This window comes from Amblyomma mixtum, chromosome 3 (assembly GCF_055824585.1).
Source record: "Amblyomma mixtum isolate Tamu chromosome 3, ASM5582458v1, whole genome shotgun sequence".
Taxonomy (NCBI): Eukaryota; Metazoa; Arthropoda; class Arachnida; order Ixodida; family Ixodidae; genus Amblyomma; species Amblyomma mixtum.
This window is the reverse complement of record NC_143014.1, coordinates 206323973-206347606: the sequence shown is the minus strand read 5'-3', so window position 1 is coordinate 206347606 and position 23634 is coordinate 206323973. Positions and strand designations below refer to the sequence as shown.

The window sequence follows — 23634 nt, the reverse complement described above, 5'->3', positions numbered from 1 at the left end:
TCCGCAGCCTTCCTCTGCGGCGCCTCTTCCTCTCTGCCACCCTTCATTCCCTCCTTCATGACTTCACTCACGGCGCGGTTCAGGCATTCACCGATAAGTGTGACAGTTACTGCGCCTTTCATCTCCCAAAGCTTTTTTTTTTTTTTTAGAAAGAAAAGCTGTCTTAGCGAACTCACCCACACCGGCGCGTCTTACGCGCTGAACTGTCAAGTGCAAGAAAGAGGGGACGGACGTCGCACTAAGCGAAACTCCGACAGAGCCATTCGCTAGAAAATTTTCTTTTTTCCTCACGACGCGATCTAAGTGTCCACAAAGAGTGAGACAATTACTACCATTTCCTCATTGTCAGTTCCCTTAGTGTTGCATATTCAGACCTCTTTGTTTCTCAGGCCCCGGATGTTGTCACGCGAACACACGATTCCGCTGGGTATCCACACAAATTAAAACTATCGCCTTAAAAATGCAATTCTCTGAAAGACCCGCGCCTCGTAGTGATCCATACCCGTTTAACGCATTGCGTCACTGGTAACTCCATTCCAGTGAAGTTACGAATTGTTCAGGGTGTGAGCATGATGCGCTGACAGATTGCGCGCGCATGCAAAAAAAAGTTACCTGACCTCACCTATTTCATGTAATTTACATGTCGTCACTGAGGGATTGATAGGGGGGCGCATTCGATTTTTCATTTTCTAAAGGAAGTACGGGAAAGTCGCCAGTCTGGCGCGGTTTTCGGTGAGTGGTGGCTCAGCGACGCCTCTAGCATGTCGGGTCAGATGCCAGCAATCCGCACCGAGTCAGTCAATAATCCACAAGACCCGCGTTCGCGAAACCGCTTTTGCAAGAAGCATTTTGCCCTTGCTGCATGGGATTACCATTTTCCCGTTATCGCTGCCCCAGCGGCTGCGGCGCGATTGGATTGCGAATGCAGTGAATAGTCCGTGCGCGCTTGGCAGGGCCCATCAGCCGCCCAGCTTTTAAAAGGGGTTCGGCGCACACGAGGCGACCCGGCAAGACAGAGGGCGGGCGACCACTCCAACGGCAGTAGTCGCTCAGCTGCCGCCGCGTCGTCGTCGTCGTAGTGACCTTTCTCCGTGCCGCGGTTTCCTTCACCGTGACCTGGGCCGGGGCCGACCTCCCCCACCGTCTTCCACTCCACCGCGGTGCACTTAACCTCCCTCCTCCCCCGGGGCCACCGCTCTCGTCCGCGGCGAGGCGACATCGCGCGAAGCTTGGCCGTGAACGAGAACGCCCTGTGTTCTCATATCGCGCACGCACGGTGGCTGGCGCGGCGCGACGGCCGCGGTTGCATAAGTTGTACCCATCCGCTCGACCCCACTGATAGCGGCGAGATTAGCGGCCGACCTGTTGCGTGCAGTTCACCGGTGCCCCGCAGTCGGTAGCAGGGGAGAGAACAGTGGGCCAAAGCTTTGTTCGGCTCTTATTCGGATTTGTGGGCGTAAACGAAAACTGAATACGGTGTTCATGGCGCAACCTTCAAGGTGGCTGCGAGAAGTGCGGCACTCAACGACAGCGACACACGAAATTCTTTATTCAAAACATCACAGAGACTGTTTTCAAACCGCGAGGCCCAGAATAGACGAACGCTGGAGGTCACACCCTGAAGCCTTTGCGGGGCGGCTTAGACGGCTCCGGATCGTTTTCCTTTTGAATCGAGAAAGTCTTGTGCTTCTTCCTAGAAAGGAAAAGAAAGAGGAAAGGACGACGGTATAATAAATGCTATGGAGTATCGTTCGTTATCTGCACGTCAGAGAATAACACCTGAGTGTGCCCTAGCTGTCGAGCCCCGAGCAGCCGTGGAAAGCGAAGCACTGCACGGATATGTTCCAGCCGACGCTGCGCGTCGGTGGCAGAGTGGGGCCTTGCTCCACCGCGCATCATCGACCCCTCTTCGAAGCTGTTTGTCGCGTAGCCGTGTGTGAGAACGGTACAAGAACCGAGTTCGTATGTCGCTCGGTCGATAGAGTAACAGTGTCGTTACGGGCACGAGCAGCGACACGCCTGTGACCCGAGCAGGCATCCATTCGTGTACCGATCCCCGAGTCGGTACACCGCGTGGCAATCGACGTAGCGGAAACGCCGTTGGAGCAGAAAATTGGGACGACAGAGCCGTATTTGCGCTTACATTGAGAAACCCACTGAGACGGAATGATTAGTCCAGCTGGTTCTGAATTCGGGAGGAGGGCAATGGTGCGTTCTTGTCAGTGTCAACAGTCGCTAGTGTTACGTGGCGCGTTGGGCACATCATGCTTCAACGAGTTCATGAGAAGGCCAACTCTCACTGCTTTTGGTTACCATGGCAAAGAGCCTAGTTTTATACGAATCGGTAACACACAGTGTGCAGAGGTCGGAAAGTATGGCCTGCTTCGCATATGCGTGTAGAGTACTGCTCAAAGTTTTTTTTTTTTTTTGCTATATCTTTGGCAAAAAAGATTTGGCAAGCTTTGAAGACAGTATAACGATTATAACTGCTGTCTCTCTAGCCCCCCACTTGTTTCTGGCATTCCTTCCTTCCTGTAGTGTTCTCTATTCGCAGATCACGTGTTCCTTGCCCCCGAAGTCAGTGTATGGATTCTGGAAAAGTGGATGCAATAACTAAGATGACACCACCGAAAAATCCCAACAGAAATAGAAGCCTACTTGAGAGCGCGAATTACTGCAGCTGTATCATCCCTCGCCTGACGAAAAATGGTTAAACCGCTAAGGAGCCTCACATACGCCGCCAAAGTGCTATTGGAAGGAAAAGCGCCAGAAAATCCGTGGACAACGCAAAACAGGAGTATCATGCATGGTCACGTACTTTAGCATACTTCGATGCCAACAAGGCAGCGCATGTCACCAACACAAGCTGGACCCAAGGGAACAGTAGCATTGTCGGTCCAGGAAACGCCAGAGGAAAGGACAACTAACATCCCAGCACAATACAGCACAGCTCTAATCCCACCAAAAAGAAGATTCCTTCGATTGACAAAGAGATGCCAGGCATTGTGAAAACGATTGAACACTTGCTCATGAGCCTATCTGGAGACGTATTCACAACACTGGAACGAAACAGCGTGAAAACACGGGACTGCAGAAAGGAAGAACACAGACACAAAGCTGTCTGTGTTCACCGCATTGACAGTGATGCAAGATTGTCAGCCACTAAATTGTACATAATCAGGAACACAAACGCAGAGCAGTCGGCACAACTTGAACGTCCTAGCCCGCGGCTCCAGCATTACGTCCAGGCACCCAACGCGAACAGAGGATGAAGACACACCAAGAGAGCCTATCACAACAGAAGAACGTGTTTCTGTCGTCGTCTTGGCGTCTTGTACGCCAAAAGCACTGATGATGCACGCAATGGAGAAGGCGTTGACAAAAGACAAGCAAATGCAACTGCTCATCACAGCACCTAAAACATGAGGTCAGACGTCGTCCAAGAGACTGTGAAAGGATGAGAAACTAAAATCATTCGTTCAAATCAAGAGATAAACTAATGGTTGCCAACTACAATGTTGTTTTAAGGGAACAAGATCGGGAATATAAGGAAAAGCATAATCACAAGCTAACCATCTGGCACGCGGAGACACCAAGGCATGGTAAATCATGGTAATAAGGAGGAGGAATTGGTTCCCAGGATTTGGTTCGACACAAAGAAAAAAAAATCCCCGCTGTGCATGGTGCCACACCCAGATGGACCATGGCAGTCACTTACGGCAGAGTTTGCTGGCCCTATGAACAGGTACGTGTTAGTGGGTGTGGATGAATAGTCGCAGTTATTTAGCTTTTACTGCAACGTTGTTAGCATTGAATGCAAAAACTGACGGCAAAAATTAAGCGACAAGTTCTCACTGTATGGAATGCTTTGTGTGTGGAACACCGGCGATAACGGTCCACGTTTCTTCGGGAAGGAATTCACTGCGTTCATATAGCGACTGGAAATGAGAGCTCAGTGAATACCTTCTGAACTGTAGAGCAACGCCACATTCCACGACTAGTTTGTCGCCAGCTGAACCCAAAGCTGCCTCGCATTCCGGAGAGACACTGTAACGAAGAACTCGAAGCAGATGACAGAGAAAAGAAGCAGAGGATGAGTAGAAATGCCGATGAGAAACGTACAACGATGGTTCATGGCTTCAAAGAAAGGGACATACTGAAGCGCTCATCATCATGTTCTGATGAGCTTCACAGTGAACTGCGCCCATAAGCACTGAAAAAGGTTCAGGGACCAGCAATGGCTGAGGAGAGAGGAAGCAAAAGCGACATCAGAAATTCCTCGATCATCAAGCTCAGACCACAAACCCGAAAGGGAAGACTGAAACCTTGGCGACGATCTGGTGGAAAAATCGTTGCGTCACGCAGTTCCTCTGGAAGCTAAACAGCGCCTGGGAAGGCAGACGCTGCTGAAGCCAAGACGTAAAACATGCTCACCACAATCCCCAGGTCATACCCCAACCAAAAACCAGGCGACGCCCTGGCGGTGAAGTCTCCAGGAAGCTGCCGGAGAAACTGGCGAAATACTGACGAATTCCGACTTAAGAAAAGTGGAGGGAAATTGTGTTTTTTTTATTGAAAGCTGGTGCAACCTAAACGGACTGCCATACTGAAAAGAACGCCTGGGCTGGGGAAAAGAGGCTGGAAGGAATGTGAGAGTATGCGGGTGTTACTTTGCGAAGAAATTAGTTAATCTGTTCCTAACGGCCTTAGATGACGGGCAAAAAAGACGCCTTGAATAGGCATCGACACCACAATTCCCTAGTTCTTTCCATTTTTAAGGCGGAAGCCTTTAATGCCTCATCGTTGTGAGCAGGAGTTATCGACAGAAATGTCACGCTTTTCAATTGGTCGAAACGGTCGTGACGTCACAGTGCGCGAATTTCAAACGGTGCCGATTGTACTTTGGGTAGTAACCGTGCAACCAATTAAAGGGATCGTATAGTGATGCTCCAAGTAAGTGGGAATGACTTTAGTTCATTGCTTAATTGCCCAATTAGCCTAATTAACCTTTCTAGTCAGGCCAGATAAATAAATAAAACCGAGTAGGAAATTCGTCGAGTTCGGGAATCGAACCCCGGTCTCCGGAGTGCGTGACAAGCATGCTAACCACTCCGCCATGCCAGCTCGATAGTTTGGAATGAACGAAGGCGAGTCTAGGGAATACAGTGTCTTCGTTCACTTCCATCTTCCTCCCTTCCCGTTACTGCGAGGTTCAGGTGTCCACCGAGATATGCGAGACAGATACATTTCCTTTGCTCAAAAACAAATTTACCGACAAGCAAGGCGTAGAACCGAACGGGGGATGGCGTTCTATGGACTCCCTGGCAGCGTTCCAAGACGCTGTCGCGTTCCACTCATAGAGGCGAAGCTTACATCTTAACAACGCATCAGTGACACAAGCAGCAACACCGCGCTTAAGGCTTTCGTCTCACCGCACTTTAGGTCAACAAAGTGCCCCCTGAATTTTGACTAAGGCCGCTGCAACCGCTTTGAATGGAGAGCCTCTTAGACTGCAGAGCTTTGATTCTGCATGTCTCCGTGCCCTGAAAATCATGAGAGATAAGGTTGCCAGCAACCAGAAGCTTAGAGTGCTTCCCTTTCCTGGCAACCTGGCAAACACGACCGCTGGCTGGCTAGCGCCGGATCTTTTGTCAAACCTCCTGGCTGTATTGTCCTTATGCATTTTTAGCGACGTGTATGTTATGTCTTATTTCTAGCGCAAAATACGCGAGCTGCAGTATGTGCGTGAAGCTGCACAGAAGCGAGCGGAGGCGCCTCTGCTGAGCACTTGGGAGCATGCAGAGGCTCAGATGACTGGTGGTACTTACATACACAGAACATTTGACCATGAATACACGGCATGCCTTAGCCGGTGCGTTAAACTGCACGCAAGAAGCGCTTTGCAAAGTTTAGAAGAAATTCCTTAGCGTGATTAATTAACAGCTTTTTACGTCCCGCAGAAACATCTGGGCTGCGAGGTACGCAGTATCACAGACTTATCCAGATCAATTTGGGCCACCTGGGAGTCCTTAAGTTCGGGTAACATCGCGCAGCGAAATTGGTTTTTGAACTTCACCTTCGTCGAAACGCTGCCGCAGCAGCCGGATTCGCAGCCAAACACCGGAGAGCTGGATGCATCGCAGCGGTTACCTACGTCTAGAGCTTTGGACGCAAGTAAACTGATTATTTGCCCTCTAGAGGTATATGCATCGGCTGCTTAAGTGTCTATAATTTAGGAAGGACGAGCTAGGGAAGAAGGTGGCGGACGGAAACAGGAAAGGGGGAGAGAAGCAAGATGTTCCCCGCGGAGCGGAGGGAAGTGCGCGCGCTTCCGTTCAGGGGTCTAGTGCGGGAGCCGTGTATGCACTGTGTTCACTGACTACACAATACCTGAATAAATGACGTTGCATTTCTTCACCACACGCCCATCGAAAGTAGGCCGCGTTGGCTTCAGTTGACCTTTACTTTGCGTGCAGGGCAAGGGCTGTTCATTTACACGCCCCGTTTAATTCAGTTGCACTGGTTTACCTACCCAGGACAAAGTAGCCACTCGACAGAGCTCCGAATAGCCACATTCGATTAACCTCATTGCCTTGCCTTCCACCGCTTTAGCTCTCTTGTTCGCGCGCACGCACGCACGCACGCACGCACGCACGCACGCACGCACACACACACACACACACACACACACACACACACACACACACACACACACACACACACACACACACACACACACACACACACACACACACACACACACACACACACACACACACAAACACACACACACACACACGCACACGCACACATGCATGCATGCATACAAGCACACGAACACACGCGAGCAGTACGCTACACATGTGCTACACAAAAGCAAACCTGTAGAGCTCAACAGATGCAACGAACAGAAATCTATCGATACCACCCTTAATTCAACTGACGTCGATACGAAAGTCTGAAACTGACTTGGGGGCCATCGGTGGCACAGCGTTCGGCTTGCTTCCCGGCGGATTTTTCGGTGTGCATTTCGGTTGGTCAGCGGAGCCACTCGCCTGAAAGAGACAGGAAACCTTGTAAACGGATTCAGCGTGGCGGTGACACACTTTATAATTCGTGTATTGCAAGAAACGCGTTCTCATCTTTGCAGTTCGCCCTCATGCCTGCAAGGATGCATCTGAGCAATCGATCACACCCGACCGACAGACCTTAATCTAGCTCTTCGCTGCAGTCACGCATGACTGTGCTGCCATTCAAAAACAGCTGTTTTGTGTTAACCGAGATATTAATATTTTTGTTTCACCTATTTGGACCGTGTCGCGACCGCTGAGAACTCCGCCCCTAACCCTCTCAAAGAAAGGGGGAGGATGGGCGGCTGCAGGTCATATGTCAAAAACAATGAGCTGCAAAAAAGTCTGCTCATCTGCCTCGACCCACCTGTGTACCGGCTCGGACACTTCCTATGTAGCCAACTAGCTGAGCAAAATGCTGGCATTAACAAGAGGGGAAATGAAATCAGGTCTACGTCTCTGTGCAACTGAACTTTTGTTCCAGTGGCCTACAAATCTTTATGCAGGCCAATAGGATCGGAATAAATTAAATTGTGAACGGTGTGGGTTTCTAAGTGGACACAGGCCACCACCCACCGCGGGTTCGAGCTTCGCGCGAGCCAAGGGCTCCGATCAGCCGTCACCACACACACACTGGGACACCGATGCGGCGCACTCAACCTCCGCTGGGAGGAGAGCGATTCGCCGCAAAGAAATAGGCCTCCAAGTTCAGTCTCAGTGTGTCTCTCTTTGTCCCTTGTCTGTTTTTTTTTTTGCGCTGAATTCAATTTAACATAAAAGTTCACACAGGAGACGTTTATTCACGTCGTCCTCCAGCAGTACACACACACTCAATCGTCACCCCGTCCCGGGGGCGCGCGAGGAGCAAGGCTCCGCTGCGCGCACGAAGCTTCGACTCGAGCAATGCGCGCCGCTAGCACGCCGCTGCAGGAGAATGTCCCCGCGACAGTGCTGTGATCTCCCTCTCGTGTCGACCGTTGGGCCGGTTGCGAGAGAGAGTGGGCAATCAACGCAAGGTACGCCTGTCGGAGGTCGCTGGACCCCGCTGGACAGGCTCGGGCCGCTGCAGGTCAGAGGACACGTGCGGGCGAGCTCGAGTATATACACTTGTCCGAGCGGCAAAGGCCGGCAGGGACAAACAGTAACTTACGCACCTTACGCTGTCTCGGAGGGATCTCTCTCTCTGGGCCCCGCTCGGACGGTCGCGCGGTGCGCGGCCGCCCAAAACGGGTCCCGAATTCCCGCCAAAAGGCGCCAATGGCAAAGGCCCTTGGGGAGCCGGGGCGGAGCTGTGGCTAAATGACAGTGATTAGTCACCCAGCCGCCTCTCCACCGCCTGAGGCGGGAGCAAGGGAAAGAGGAGAAACAACGCGGGAAGCCGGCACAGCCGCGCAAAGGCAACGGCGAAAAGCCAGGATTCCCACAACGGCTAAGTTAAAAGTCCCAAAGAGCGACACATGTTGTACGAGGGATGCCGTACTGCAAGACTCCGGACTAATTTACGCCACCTGGGGTCCTTTAGCGTGCCGTGACACTGCAGTGTATAGGATTCCGATTCATTCAGTGATAAAAAATAATGCGGCAGTTTGTTTTCTGCTCGCTGGCGGAACTTAAGAGATTCGGATTATGCTCACTGGTGTCTCTCAGACATGTTGTGTTTGTGTTAGAATTGCGCCGCTCGCTTTTTACTTGTGCGAGGTCACAGCAGTCGGCCAAAACTCTTAACCTGAACACGCGTTTCACGCTTTTGGCGGCCTCATAAACCGCGTAGCGGCCGAGCAAACCCTGACGGCTTCGGTAGGATATGAGTGCATACAACTTTTGCCGGAAACCTCCCAACTTCCGTCTGAGCAAGGGGCGGAAAGATGCTTGGCGTTGCGTGCTTATCAAGAGTGAATGCGACTGTACGTATACCCCCCCCCCCCCCCTTTCTCCCCTGCAGTTGCACGCACTCCTATTTCGAACGGTCTTTGTGATTATAGATTGAGCCGTCGTTTACTGAAAGGCTACCGAGTTGTTTGGTGTTTGTTTGCATTTAATAGAACTAAGTGCAGCTGAGCGGTCGCATTTCCCGTTTTGAGCATTTTGAAACAGGAAAACCGCTTACTGTTTCCCTCCAATCATTCTGGAATTTTACGTGGTACAAACAAGCCCAGCAAATATCCAGCTGGAAGAGTAACTATGTTTTTTTTTTCTACGCAACCACAAAGTCGTTTAAGCCACTTGCAGTACAGTACTCTTAACTGTCGGCAGTTCCTCTAAAGTGAAAAAAAGCTAAACACGGTGCTCTGTGAATAGTTGCGAACGCGTGCGGAGCGCTCGCGCTGCCACTTGTAGCGAGCTTGCCTCACGCGCAAACATCACTACAGCGAGCGACATGGTGACACAGAGAGCGCTTTTTACAAAGATCGGTACACCCGCCCTTATATCTCGTAACGATTGGCATGGCATAGACCAGGCACACGTACAGGTGATTCAACGCGAGCATGTAGCGAACGTTTTGAGACGGGGCAGTTCAGTCGGCGCCATCGGGGACGATAACATCGGTATCCGCGAGAGAGGTGTACCAGAGCTAACGGCGACCTCCGCAGGTATGAGGCGAAGCAACCGTCCCCGAGTATACGAGGTGAGCGTCGAAGCAGCCAGGAACGAAATCGGCGTTCCTTGCCGCTGTGTGTTCACGTACACTAAGAAGGAGCTGCGCTCCTTCGCATTAGTCCCGGCAAACAGGCTCGCCACTTCGCGATATATTCCGCGCCGAACGAAGCTTTGCTTCGCCCTTTTCCGCGTCTCCTAAGCTTCGATTCGGCGGCTCGGTCGTCGCACGGCTGCAACGAGATCGGACTCGGCCGCAATCAATTCGGTGCCCTGGGCCTCTCGCGGGATTCGCCGCTTCGCTTATATTGAGAGGACAAGTTTGCCGCTGAGAAAAAGAGCAGAAGAAAGAAGCGCAGAGCTCGCGCAGTTTTCCTCGTGCGCGCGCGTGGACCGCGATGCGTGGATATAGCGCGCATGCACTCGTTGCCGTCGTCAGCGCCCTGAGGCTGTCCCTTGCGACGCGGGAGGGGGCGGGGGGGGGGGGGGGACAAAACGAAAAAGAAAGCACCCACGTAAGCAAGGAAGGGGACAGCTGCTGCTTCTCGCGCAGTCGTGCGTGCGTGTGTTCGCGTCTCACCTCCACAGCGGCGGCCAGAGGCCGCTCAGGAAACGCGCCGATGCAAAAAAGGGTCGCGCGGCGTGACCAACGGGAAAAGTGGACGCTTGTGCCTCCACGGCTCGCTGGGGGGGGGGGGGGGGGGGGGGGGGGGGGGCGTTGCAACGCGCGCAGCGGGCGTGACGTGCACTGGGCTGCGCGGGACTGCGTACAGGAAAAAAAGAGCCAGCCACCTCACGTGAGGAGAGGCCGAGGAATGGCGGAGAAGGAGACTCGGGGGCAGGCGGGGAGAAAAGAAAAACAAATGACCTACGGTACATTCATTTATACGGTTTGCCCTTGCTATGCGTCTATCGCACGTACCCATCCGTGGAGCGGAGTTGAGATGACAGAGATTAAAGACGTAGTGGGAATGGACTTGGCCCGATTGCTTCCAATAGTGGATGCGCACTTCACGTACTCGGGATGAGGGCGGCCACGTGAAACAGTTTTTTAACGAAAGCGTGATGGAAGTGCTGTCAAGGCGGCATGGGCTGGTCCGTGGGATCACTATCTTGGCGCGCCGAAGTACCAGGATTCACCATATCTGCCAACTTGAGCGGGGGGGGGGGGGGGGGGGGGGGAGCAGCAAGGACATATTTTTTGCCCCACCGGGGCTCAGGAGTGACAGCTGTACAGTACCTGACGATCAACTGCTACTATAATACTGCCCCACTAAACCTCACAAGAATCTCGAGAACGCATGCTCCCTGAACCACCCAGTGATTGGCTAGGCGGTGTCCACCAGAGTTTGCGGTTACAACATGCCACAACGGCCGTGGCGTTTAGGCTTGCGGAAGTGTATGGAAAGCCTGTAAAGTAAACAAGACCGTTCATGCTCCGAATAGAAGTGATAGTGAGTAATAATGTGGTCGAGCCGGTCTACAGGGCATGCGCAGCGATCATGCTCAGTACCACAGAAGTTTAAGGTTTATGGTTTAGGGGGGTTTAACGACCCAACGCGACTCGGGCTACGAGAGACGCCGTAGTGAAGGGCTCCGGAAATTTCGACCATCTGGGGTTCTTTAACGTGCACTGACATCGCACAGTACACGCGCCTCTAGAATTTCGCCTCCATAGAAATTCGACCGCCGCGGTCGGGATAGAACCCGCATCTTTCGGGTCAGCAGTCGAGCACCATAACCACTGAGCCACCGCGGCGGCTCTACACCACAGACGTGACAGAGTATCAGGAAGGGTATAAAACAAGGCGGCGAAACCCGGTGCCATTCGCGGCATGTTTGCGGGAGCCAGGTATGAGAGCCGTCCCGATGTTGGAGAGTGCTGAGCGGCTCTGCAAGGCGGCGCGCAGGTGTCAGGCGACTGCCCAAGGAGCCTAAGGAAGAATATTGCTCACCTGTGGCTCGTCGTTCGTCATTATCTCCTTCTTGATGTACTGCATTATGGGAGTATTCTCGAGTAGCTCGCGGCCCGTGTATCGAGGAGCTAGCGTACCGCGCTGGAACTTTGGCCTGCTTGGACGTGACGCCATCTTTGCGCTGTAGAAGGGGTGTGGCAAGGTATAGCCCTTTTGGGGCTTCGTTTTCTTTTGTGCGCGAGGCCCGTGCCACTCCGCAAACCATTGTTATAAATGCGTCCCAGCCGTGCCGTGCGCATCGCACCGTGGGCCACCTGGCATTCGAGACATGCGAAAAGGAGAAAACGGCGAAAACGTACCTGTGTTCTACAGGTTGCCTCTTCCTACTCCGTCTCCCATGTCCTTACAGAGTTCCTTCCTCAACGGGCGTTTCGGCAGTGATCCCGTACCCGACGCCCGGCCAAAAACAGCACCAAGCCGGGAGCGGAACCTTTGTTTCCGCTTGGCCCAAACCACCCGTCGAACAGTGTGTCGGGAACAGACGGATAAGATGGGACGGTTCCCGGAAGACATTGGAACGCAGAAGACGGTTGCCAGGAGGAGGGAAAGCAAAAGAAGAAAATTACGGCAAGCTAAGCTCTGGTTTAGCTGGCTTAGCTTATGGTTAAATTCTAGTGCGAGTTGCGGTTCAATGCGAGTCTCTTCCTCTTCTTAATGCTGCTTCTGCTCCTGCAAGTTATTCGTACTAGACGGCGACGGTAAGGAGGTGATTCGATGGTCACTCGCAAGGCGCGCGTACCGCGCTTGCGGGGTGCGCACGAAACAAGCCAAGTTTATAAATGACCACGAAAAGTGAAACACTTGCTCTGAACCCAAAAGAATAAGAGACTATTTCCTCCGACCCCTTTTCAAATACGACTTATTTCCCATTTCGGCGCCCTTCCCGATATTGGCCGAAGAAACAATCCACTCTAGCCATGGTACAGCCTCCCCTCGGCATGTGACATCACATTAACACGTTTTCGCAAAAAAAAAGCTAACGCCACACGGGCGCGTACTAAAAGAATACTTCCCACCAAGAAAAAATATGCAAATTACAGAAAATTCTACACATTCCGCCAGGCATCCACCGGTGATAAAACGGGTTTCTGATTTCCCCATGGTATGGGTCTCAGCTTCTCGTGCTGAAATGCTTTAAAATTGCGCCCTTGACCACTTCTCGTGTAACGAAATTACCCTGTGCCATGGCTCTCTTTGACCGCACCATTAAAATTCAACATTATCACCATCAGAACTCTACACACATGGCTCGAAATAGCGACGCTTGTCGGACGTGCATCAGTGCAAGGGAAATGGGGAAAATAATGTCTGCCGAATTCTGCATCAGTTTTTACTGCTGAATGTTGTGCTGGGCGTGTACCTCCAGGTAAAATTATAAATGAGAACATCAAAAACAGCAAGAAACTATACTGATTTCCTGAGCCTACTCACAGCACTATAGTCCGGAAATGGAGTTGAACACTTAGTAGAAAGTGTCATACACAATAAAACAAAGACACGAAAAAAGGGCATGTGATAAGATTATGCTAGGTCCCAAGTCACGTTGAAATAAGTGGTAATGAGAGATCCGACACATGTGCATCGCAAACACGCAAAGGCAGAACCAAAAAAGTCTAACACGCCCCGTAGAAACTGCATGAAGTTAATACACCGTAATTCGGAGGATAAATGAAAGAAGGCATGGGATAATGAACAACAAACCGCGCTACGTAAAACCCATCTTGGGAGAATGAAAATATGCGGGCATAAGGAACGCTTCATCGAAGTAATTTTGTGCCGTCTTCGCATTGGACACACACAGATTGTGCACTTCCTACTGACAAAACAAACCTCTGTGTGAAAAATGTGGAGACTGGCTCACAGAAAACCGCGTTTTATTCCCATGCGCGAAGCTCCAAAAACTAAGGAAAGAATATTTTACTCGATTTTACAACGACCATATCCTTTTTCACCCTGTGTTACTATATTCGTTTTCTAAACAAAGTGAAACTGTCCTTGCAACACTGTTCGATCGTTCGAGTGGCGTCGTGAAATAGCAGAAGACGTTGCCTCACCAAGTCACATGAATCGGTCGCCGTATTGGAGTCATTCCCCTCCATTTCTTGGTACTGCGGGTTCGGGAAAAATTTATGACGATTACACGCGTCGTAATCCGGTTAATGAGCTCCAGCTATGGAGACACAATAACGTTTCATTCCCATTTATTCACTCATGCAGGCTGCTGCGGACTTCCTCCTGCAGTGTCCTGTCCGAATTGCAGGGAGTAGGTTGGCTTAGCCCGACTCAGGTGGGGAGGTGTCGAGTCAGAGTCGGGTCAGTGGGACGGGAAAGGATAAATGGGAACCTGTTTTAGAGCTGTGCACGGGCTGAAATTCTGAGGCCGTGCCTTACCCGGGCTCTACGCTACAGGCAGGAGGCCCTGCTCGGCCCGGCCCGACCTGCTATAAGTACAGTTTGAGGCGACGACACAGAAAGAAATATTTTCAACAAAATAAATATATTGAAATGACCTTTGAATATTGAGCTCTTGCTTTCCAGATGGAAAATTTGTTATATAGAGACACAGCGCATAGAACTATCATCCTAAGTTATTATGCAAAAACAACAGGTTGTCCATTACTGAAGGCTTCAGGCAAGTGCGGCGCTCCTGTATTACAGATCCGGGAGCACCGTAGTTTCGCACTGATACTGTTCCGATAATACGAACTATCAGCAGCTTAGCCTACTAAATTGTGTGAATCATTTGCCTATAACTGCGGTTGAAATTAACTTAACTGAAATCAGTGAAAAGCGCCACTGGCCCCACGACGAGGATTCGAGAAATGGGGCATCTAAAGGGGAGCAACCACGTGCGAATAATGTAGCGAAACACTGATAATCTTGTTATTGTGTTTACATTGTGCCCTGCGTGCCTCTGTATTTGTGCATCGTCATCGTCATCCTCAGCCGAAGCCAGGCAGTAAAGAACAAAAAGAAAGGAATTACGGAACAGCCGCTTTCAAAAATAAGATGTTCCGTACGATCTTACGGAGTACACATTATAGATACAGCCGTTCTCCGTATTGCATACGTAGCTTCCATTATTCGTACACCACCGCTCCTTATTACTTTTTCTACGGAGGCTGAATCATTTTACGGTACCTACGCTTTACAGATTACGGAAAACCTACGGCAACAATTTGTCAGAAGCTTTTGCCTTAAACTCGGACAATTTTTTTTAGCAGCGTGGATTATGCTAAGGGAGAAGGGCTCCATGGACTCTGTCGAACGCTGATTACGCGAGCGAAAACAAGGTGAGGTGGTACGAGTGCCGGCTGCGAAAAGTAAGAGGAAAGTTCATGCCCGTGACAAGCATCTGACCGTCTGTTACGCAACGATGAGTCAGTTCGTTCGGCGCACCCGCGTGCACATGACCCCAGACTGCGGGCGAACGTTTGCTGCGTTCCTCTGTTATAGACAACCACGTGCATGAACTAACCGAGTTATAGCCGCGAGGAAGACGGAAAATAAGAAAAATCACCGTCTAAACGGAAAGCTCGTCCTGTGGTCTGCTTGTGTAGCGCTTCATAACGAGCCGAAACAGCGCGTGACGGGTGGGTTGGGGAGGGGGGCAAGTGCGGGCAGCCGAGCATCGCCAAGTGCGCCACGACCGCGCTCCTCCCGGACCGGGGCACCCTGCAGAACACTCGGCGAATCAGTCGGGCGCATCGGGCCGCCAGGTTTGAGACCACGCCTTTCAATGCTCGGTCGACCCCGATTGCAGCTAGCGAATGGAAAATGCGTTGCCAAAGGCACGTGCACTGTTGCGGGTTCAGCGGGACAACTGCGTGCGCGGTGTGAGAAGGGAGCGATCGAACGACGACTGCAGTCCATTTTTCTGGATCTACCTGCCGCTGTGGCTCAGTGTGTATACAGACGTCAGCACGCTTGTCTGTAGAGCGCTGAAACGGCTTGTTGCGGAGCGAACAAAGTGCAATCTTGACTCAGCTGCTCTCAAACTGGTACAGTGCAGTTTCCAGGGAGAGTCGTACATCTATGCTGCTTCACTCCAGCGAAAGCGCTGGCTTTAGAACTGAATGCCTGCTTAAAAATTTCACTTCTTTTGTGAGGCAGGGAGGCGTTCAATCGCCCTAGACAGCCGTGCGGACGACTGCGCGTAGAGTTCGACTGCTGGGCTCAAGGTCGCCGCCTCGATTCCCGGCCGCTGTGGCACATTTCGATGGCGCCGAAATGCCAAAGTCTCTGTGATGTGTCAGCGCACGTTAAATAACCCCAGGAGGTCGAATTTAATGCGGAGCTTTCCAGTACGGCGTCTCTCGCAGTTTAGGCACGTTGACCCGCACAGAAAATAGGGGCTTTTAGCATAGCGGACACGTATCCTGGTTCATCGGACGCCTCCTGCGCATGCGCAAAGGCATAACCAGGAGGGCTACTACTCGTGCGCAGCCCGCGTCCGGTAAGCCGGTTGACGTCTACGCTATGGTACGTCTCCGCTACGCTAAAAGCTTCGAATACCACAATCTTATGGGTCTTTTTTAGAAGAACTTTTTGTTGGGCTAGATGGTGCATATTAGCGCTAGTCCTGTGTGGTCCTCTCTTGTGTTCGTTTTGTTTGCGCTATTGTTCTTTTCTTACTTATGGGTCTTCTTGTCGGCAACACCACCATACGTGTAGCCCTTGTGCATTGTTTTTGTTCTTCGTGCAGTAGCGCGTAAAAATTCGCAGATCAGCTGTGGCGATGCTGCTATACTGAAGTGCGGCTTAATTGGTGATGCAGGTGGCTGATCTATTTGAACTGTGGCAGATGCCAAGTTTTATCTGGAGTCCCGGCAGTATCTTCCGTTCCTTATTACTGTCTCAGAAACGCTCGCTTCGCGGGTCCAGTCCTGCCGCTATCTCGACAGCCACATAGTACTCGGCTGTTTCTTATTCGTCATCTGCAAGTATCCCCGAAAGCATCTCTTATTCTACAGTGGATATCGACAGATGGAACGCCTTCCGAGGTCTGAAATTCAATCACTGCCTTGCTTTAATCGTGCTTTTATGTATTCCGCAATTTTTCAGGCTGCTGCTTTGACATTAGTGCGTCATAAATGATATTTTCACATCACGCACTCTAAAATGTCGCTTGGTAGAGGAAATTCGGGACTTTCGTTTGAACGTCGCACCTTTCAATGCCATCTGTTATTAAAAATGTTATAGCCCGGTGTAAGGCTTTAAAGAGCCCACTGTCAGGGACGACAGTCCCTCCAGCCCCAGTAAACTGGATGAATGACAGATGATTTGTGATTTAAAAACAGCAAGGCGTAGTCATTTTCAAGAACGTAGAAATACTAATGACGTGAAGGTTGGTGCATGAGAATGAGAAAGTTGTGTGGCCAGAGCGAGAAGGAAGTTGGTGCAATGGTATCGACGAACACGCGCATTTTTTTTTTATATATAGGACTTGCAATTCTTAGCTCACCGCCACGACGTAAGGGGAAGCTTCTGTATTATTTGTAACAATTGTTTACGTAGGAGGTCCGGTACAACTGGGTGGTGCTTCCGAGTCTGGCGCGCGAAAGTTGGCCGAAAATTACTGTGTCCTGGATGGTTTTAACTGAACATCGGCGCAGAGTAATTTCCGGACCGCGTGTTCCGTTTACTTTTGGTTCTACTCGTGAGCTCGACTGCCTCATAATCTACTGACCGCAGTTTGAGGGTGTCACTTTATTTCAGCCGAGAGACGGGCTCAGTTGGTCCTTCAGCCGAAATCTGCAGCAGAAAATTGCACCCAATCTTCTGTTTTCCCTTTTTCTGCCCTTGGGGTTAAAATGTCGGCGAATGCGTAGGCTCCGTTTTTCCTGTTGCTTTCTTTCTTGGAGGCTCCGATCACAGGTTTATGAGACCAAATGTAATGTTACAAATTAAATAGAAAAGCGTCCAGGCGAGCCACCTATAATATGCGCACATATTATAGGTGGCGCGAAGCTGTGAGCTCTTTTACGGGTGCGGTATCGCGGACAGGAGGCCGGAGTTTATATTTAAGACGCGCACTGGAATGAGGTGAGAGACGTTGTCCGTCCTATTGCATCCGTCTGGTCCATTCAGCGCGTTATTTTTACAAAAAGGCGGTCCTGTACCGTCGAGCTGGATAACTTAAATAAGGCTTTGCCGGAAGGTACAACATTCGCTGTTGTTTTGTTCCTTTGAACAGTCTCTAAATTTTTCTTAACATTACCGAACTCTCCGAATCAGCTGGTTCTGTGCTTGCTGCCAGGGCGTGTGAAGAGGTACCAGAGCGCGACGTTCTCACTACTTGGTGCAGAAACTGAGATCGGCCGCTCGGAGCGTACCCGCTGCCGCTCAGAGGGTTGACGATGCTGCAGCGCGCGAGATCACAGTCACGATCCCTCAGTTACATGGATCTCCGAGTTGCGATCGTAAGGGAATAAAATTGATCTTGGGTTTGACGGCGCGTTATCGACCCAAGTCATCACATCCCTAATGCGCAGGTTCAATGTTTAAAAAGGTGTAATTTGTGTCAAAAGCTCGCATCTATGAAAAACTAAATACTAGTGAAGAGCGTACAACTGCGTCCTCTCGAAGGATTCAGCTATTCATCAGAGAGATAGGCCTTTTTCGACAAAACCACGAAAATCCCTTTTTCTTTTAGTTGTTGAAACTTTCTGGACGAAACTAAAGCAGTATTTATTGAACCTCTTCAGTTCCTAGTAAAAATGAAGACGCAAAAGATTTCCCGTGTAGCGGCTCTGCTACGAACGTTAAAGAGAGACGAATGACGTGGCTAAACCAGTTCCTCCGACTCAGCTGAAGTCGCGTTCCTGGGTGTAAACCGCCCTAATTGCCCCTAGTCTCCTCGCTAACAGCACGGCGCCGGTGTCGGGCCCCCCTCTTTCCTCAGCACCGTTCGTTAGTCTTACGAGCTCGTTAAACTTGACCTTGCTGCGTTAGAGCATTTAGGTCAGGCGACCAACGCGGATCCGGCTGCGACGCCACTTCGTCGATTTAGCGGCGCGTCCCTGTTTGCGGCCTCTGCAGCACCGCTCACATTTGTCGTTCAGCGCACCTGGGTTATACACATGGGCGGCTTCGCTGTTCCGTTTTTATTACCCTCTGCCATGTCAGCTCGTTTTTTGCTAAAAACTAATAAAAGGTGGGGGATATCTGAAACGCAATGTTCAGACTTGACTCCTACGCTCATGTGTAGCTTATTTGCACGCGACCGCCCCCCCCCCCCCCCCCCACCCTTTCTTTTTCACTTCCTTATCCAGCCTCATTGCTCTGGAAGACCGGGTGCCTTTGGTGCTCCGGCACCTCTGTGTGTTTACATTCGTCTGTTTGGACAAAGGAAGAAATGGGAGGGAAGCGGGTCAAATTTACCTGCTCCCTTGACTGCCGGGGAGGCAAACACTGCCGCATTTCTACGCCGTAAGTTCTCGCCTATGACCGGGAGTGGCAAAAAAAGAAGAACAAAGGAGAGGTTTACCGACGAACGACCTTTTCTCCTCCTTCCCCTGTTTCGAAGCCTGGCTGTCGCGCGAAGAAAATCACCGTAACACGACGTTCCGGTAGCCTGTTCGTCCTCCTCGCCCGTCGCCTTTGTTTTCTTTCTTTGGTTCAAATTTTTTTCCCGCTGCGGCAACGGCCTGACGGAACCGCTGCCGCTTCTGCTGCTGCTGCTGCTTCGGCGAGATGCCCGCGTTTGCTTCAGCCAGGCCGGCTGGCCTGCACCCCTCCCCCACCCCCGTCTCTTCTCCGTTCAATCGCTCGTTCCGCGCGCATAGCTACGCGCACTGCAGAGAGCGGCGGAAGTGGCGCTCGTCCAAGGCTTGTCTCTCCTCCCTCTCGAAGCCACTGTGCTCCGCCCGCTGCCGGCGGCTGCTGCTGCTGCTGCTTGCTGAGGTCGAACGGCCGGGCAACCGGTCAGATGTCACGATCGGATTGCGAGCGTCTGTCCGAGCGTTGCCGAGGGGGCCCCGGAGGAGGGTTCCGGGAATGCCCTCATTCCCGTCTCCGCTGCCATGCGTCGTCGGCCGGCCGGCCGGAATGACGCGCCTTCCGTAGACGACGCCGCTGGCGTCGCAGTCTCTCCTCTGCCCTGTCATTGGGCTGGTGTCTTCTGCTCTGTGCGTCCGCCGCGTACCATACGCCGCCCGCTCTTCCTCAGGTGTGGATTAGCCGTCGCGAGCTGATCGCAGCAACGAGGTTTGGAGCGACACCGTGTGTGGGCCCCGGGCTTTTGTCCCATCGGAGTGCTCGGTCGACGCGAACGGGACACGCGACGTGGTATGGTTGGCTTCGACCTGCGTCATTCGGCGAGCTCTCCATCGTGCCCTGTTATCCTGCCGTGATTTACGTGAGCGACAAAGCCCCGAAGGAGCACCGGTCGTGTTCCGTACTTCCTTGACTACGCTCGTCTACTGGAAGAGTTCGGCTGAGGTCGCGCTGATGAGTCAAAGCTTTTTCTTGCGATGGCAGCTGTCTCCCCGTCGAATATTCGCTTGGCAAGAATGTCTTCTGCTCTGGTTTGTGCAATAATAATGTTAGTTAACTTGTGACAGCCGTTGGTGCTGTCTAGGGCGTGCATCCGTTTCTTGTGGCCGGCATTTCAAGGACAGAGTCGGTCAAAGTAATGAACTGCGATATGACCAAAATATAGGCACCGAGATTTGCGCACAGCGCAAGCGTTAGCCGCTTATACTAGAATTCATCTGTTTTTCTGTTCGCCGCCGAACACGTACGTTAGGAAGCGCCTTTCTTTGGTACGGACTGTGTTCTCATCTCCTAGATTTAATATGTGTTGTCTAACAGTATAACTACACCTGTTTTAAATCTACGCTGACTGATTGGCTTTTATGCTTCCGAATCAGCTTTGTCTTCTGCGGCTTTTCTGTTGTCAGGAGCGTTACGAGTACTTTGGCAGTTCACTGTTGCATGCGTCTGTGTCCCACACTGAACGCTCGAACGTTCTGGAGTTCCCATATTTCAGAGCGTCCGAACGTAATGGGGAGAATTTTGATGCTTTGAGCGGTATGATGAGTGCAGTGCCTCCAATTTTTTTCTCCACTTTGGTTGCGCATTCGGAACGCGCAGTTTAAATACCCTGTTTTGAGCCCGATTATTTATGGTTGCGCTATTTGTGGTTAGCGTTACTTAGTTTATCCCGAGAAAAGCCGAAGCAAGAGCAGTAAAAAGCGCCCTTTTAATAGGCCGCCATTATCGGTCTTTAAATCGTTAATACGAGCTCACTACGCTTCTGAGTTTGGCTCATTCACTGCAGAGCGGCGTGGCGCGGAACATATATTAGAATGTCTCGATTACCGTTACCGAATCGAATTTTTCCGCTGGCATTTTCAGCATAACTTTCGTTTTGATTCGCGACAACTCTTTCGGACAGGCTGTCTCTGAGATCACAGACCGTAGTCCTCACTCGCATTCCAAGTAGCAGACGCTGCAGGCGTAGAATTAGGGCTGCTTCATTTTTCGAGACCTACAGACGCTGCTGAGTAACTGCTACGTGGGTTTTAACCTCACTGCCGTGGTGTTTCGCTTTAGTTTTTTTGTCATAATTTCCAAGACAGCTTTTTGTCGGAAGTTCTCTGCGACAAGTGGCAATATAGCCAGCTACCATCTAGAAATCATGTTCATCTTAAACCTATAGCGTCGCTTTCGGTCGCTGCAAATTTATTCACCGGCGCCGACATCCAGTGTGAATGTGTTTCATTCCTAAGGTGAAATCTGGCAGCCATGATCGGAGCTGATGCGACCACGTGAGTTTATGCTGCTCAGCTCGCAAGTTTTACTCTCAGAGTTCCGCCCTAAGTAGCCTGTCAAAGCGTCAGTGGTTCCCACGGAGCACGAGCTGTTATCGTACAAACCTCCTGCAGACTCTATGTGACGATGAGGACAGTGCGCAGTCTCAAGGCAACTAGCGGTGGACGACAGCTGCAACGAAGTGGACGAGTAACGTAACTGTCGTTTTTTTTTTCCATGTGCTTTCTCTTTTGACCTGCTTATTTGAAACACTACTGCGACTTCGAACGCCGGAACAATGGCCATGCCTTGTCGAGTTATTCTCCTTTTTCTGAACAACCTGCGGTGATGATGCTTTTTGGAAACTTCCGCATTACGGAAAGGACTACAGACATTGACCGCAGTGCATGTGTGCACGTCTGAATGCTCCCAGTAGTTACGAAGCGCAACAGAGATGTACTCCACGGATCAAGAAGGGCAGAATCTGCCCTGCCTCTACGTGCCACTGGTAAGGAAGCCAAGAGGCTTGCCTGACTCTTCGCCGGTTTGCTTAATGCGTTTTACTGGAAAGCGTGCGACATGATGCGATACAAAGCTTTATTTTTTGTTTCTTTCCATCGAAACGAATGCCTCCTGGCAGCCACTGCAGTTGTCCTCCTCACTTCATCTTTCTTTTCGTTGGCCTGAACTGCTACCTGTCCGCCCGTACAGGGTTTGTTTATGGGTCATGAAATAGGGAAAATATAACACATGCTTGTTATTTTCGACTAATTCAGATGAGGGTAGACCGTGAGGTTGTCGATTTTATTTAATTAGCCTACATACCGAGCGATGTTTCTGTCGTTATAACCAAACAGCACCTGTTTTGCGCATGCTCAGAGCCTAAATCTGCAGCGAACATTGTACAGTTGAATCGAACAACTCTGTATTGGTAGTGCCCGATACTTTGGATTGGGAGCGCCCTGTCGTGACATATTTCAACCTTCTGCATAAGACGTGCCTTGCTTTCCTGATGGTGATGATTATACTTAGGGGCATACCTTGTGCATTAGGGTGCCTCCATGCAGCGTTCCTTATCACCCTATTGTACAGCGGCAACTAGCGCCATAGGTCGGTCGGCAGTAGCGAACACTCTGTAACTGAATGCGAATATTTTCATTTGCGATTGAGAGAAAACTAAAGAGTACAGTGAGATGATGAGGGAATATATTGATACTGATGGCCTACACTTCTCACGGGCTGCGAAACTGACTTAAAAATACTTGCTGCGTTCGCACCTACTCGTTCGGACGGCCATGGGAAATCAATTGGGTGTACCAAGATTCAGAATTCCCGCTAGAAGCGTTTGTCCAGATTCTCGGTGTTTGAGATATTCAACATGCACAGCAGCTTACGCAGGTACAGTTTGGGCTCCCGAGAGCACGTGACACCCTTCATATGCGGCTGATTCTTGCAGAGTTCAGCACGTTAGTACGCGTGAAAGCCAGTGGGTGACCGGTGGTAGCAGGCACCGAACCCACGACCTCCCGAATTTGAGGCGAGAGGCCTGAGTGACACCGATTGAGTTTGCATCTAACTACCGGCCTGACTGCCGGATTGCCGTCACCACTGCTTGGCAACGTGCGGAATGCCCCATTTATGAATTTGTGCAACTGAAATAAGAGAGGCGGCCTTAAACGCAAATGAGGCTGGGAAGAAGGTCTTCAGGGTGTGGTTCGGTTACATGCTGAGAATAATCGGCTGCACCTTCAAAGTATGCCACAGCAGAATGGCTTTACTGTAGTAAGCATCACAGATCACTGCAGCACCAAAAGGGAAATAGAGACAGGGTTGGTGAAAAGTCCCCCGGCCACAGGGTGCATTTTGGAGCCACGTAGTTGGGCATTTACGACACTCCACAAGCTTTTGATCTCTGGAGGGTAAGCAGGAGCCTCACCCTCTCTCATCAGGATCTTGCTGCAGTCCGATAGAAGCGGCAGACGCTCCTCAAATTTCCTTGACGCCGTGGTTAATCCGATTCAGGATAGCATGCTGCCGGGCGAGTTGTTGCTACTACACAAGGGACGTAGGAGATAAGAACATACAGGACGACTACAGGCGCTTAGGCCGTACGATGCCTAAGCAGGTCCAAGGGGATTAACCACGAAGTCATGAGAATCGGCTGACGCCACTGGCAGGAGGGCCTCCTTTCAGGAGCAGTGGCCGTTTCGTTCTTGAGTTGTATCCGACTATAGCTA

At 51.1% G+C, this 23634-nt stretch overlaps 1 protein-coding gene across 3 annotated transcripts in view; it reads left to right on the top strand.

Moving 5' to 3' along the window:
- The window catches only part of LOC149353418 (uncharacterized), an 84746-nt gene that overhangs the window by 33749 nt on the left and 27363 nt on the right, over nucleotides 1–23634 (top strand). Inside the window, exon 1 of one of the 3 annotated variants that reach the window (XM_089582543.1) lies at nucleotides 19416–21905. The exons of the other annotated variants lie outside the window; for them this stretch is intronic. Coding sequence (XP_089438669.1) covers nucleotides 21852–21905 — 54 coding nt within the window. The 5' untranslated portion in view covers nucleotides 19416–21851. Of the gene's footprint in view, nucleotides 1–19415; nucleotides 21906–23634 lie in introns of those variants that run through there. 3 annotated transcript variants of the gene reach the window in all.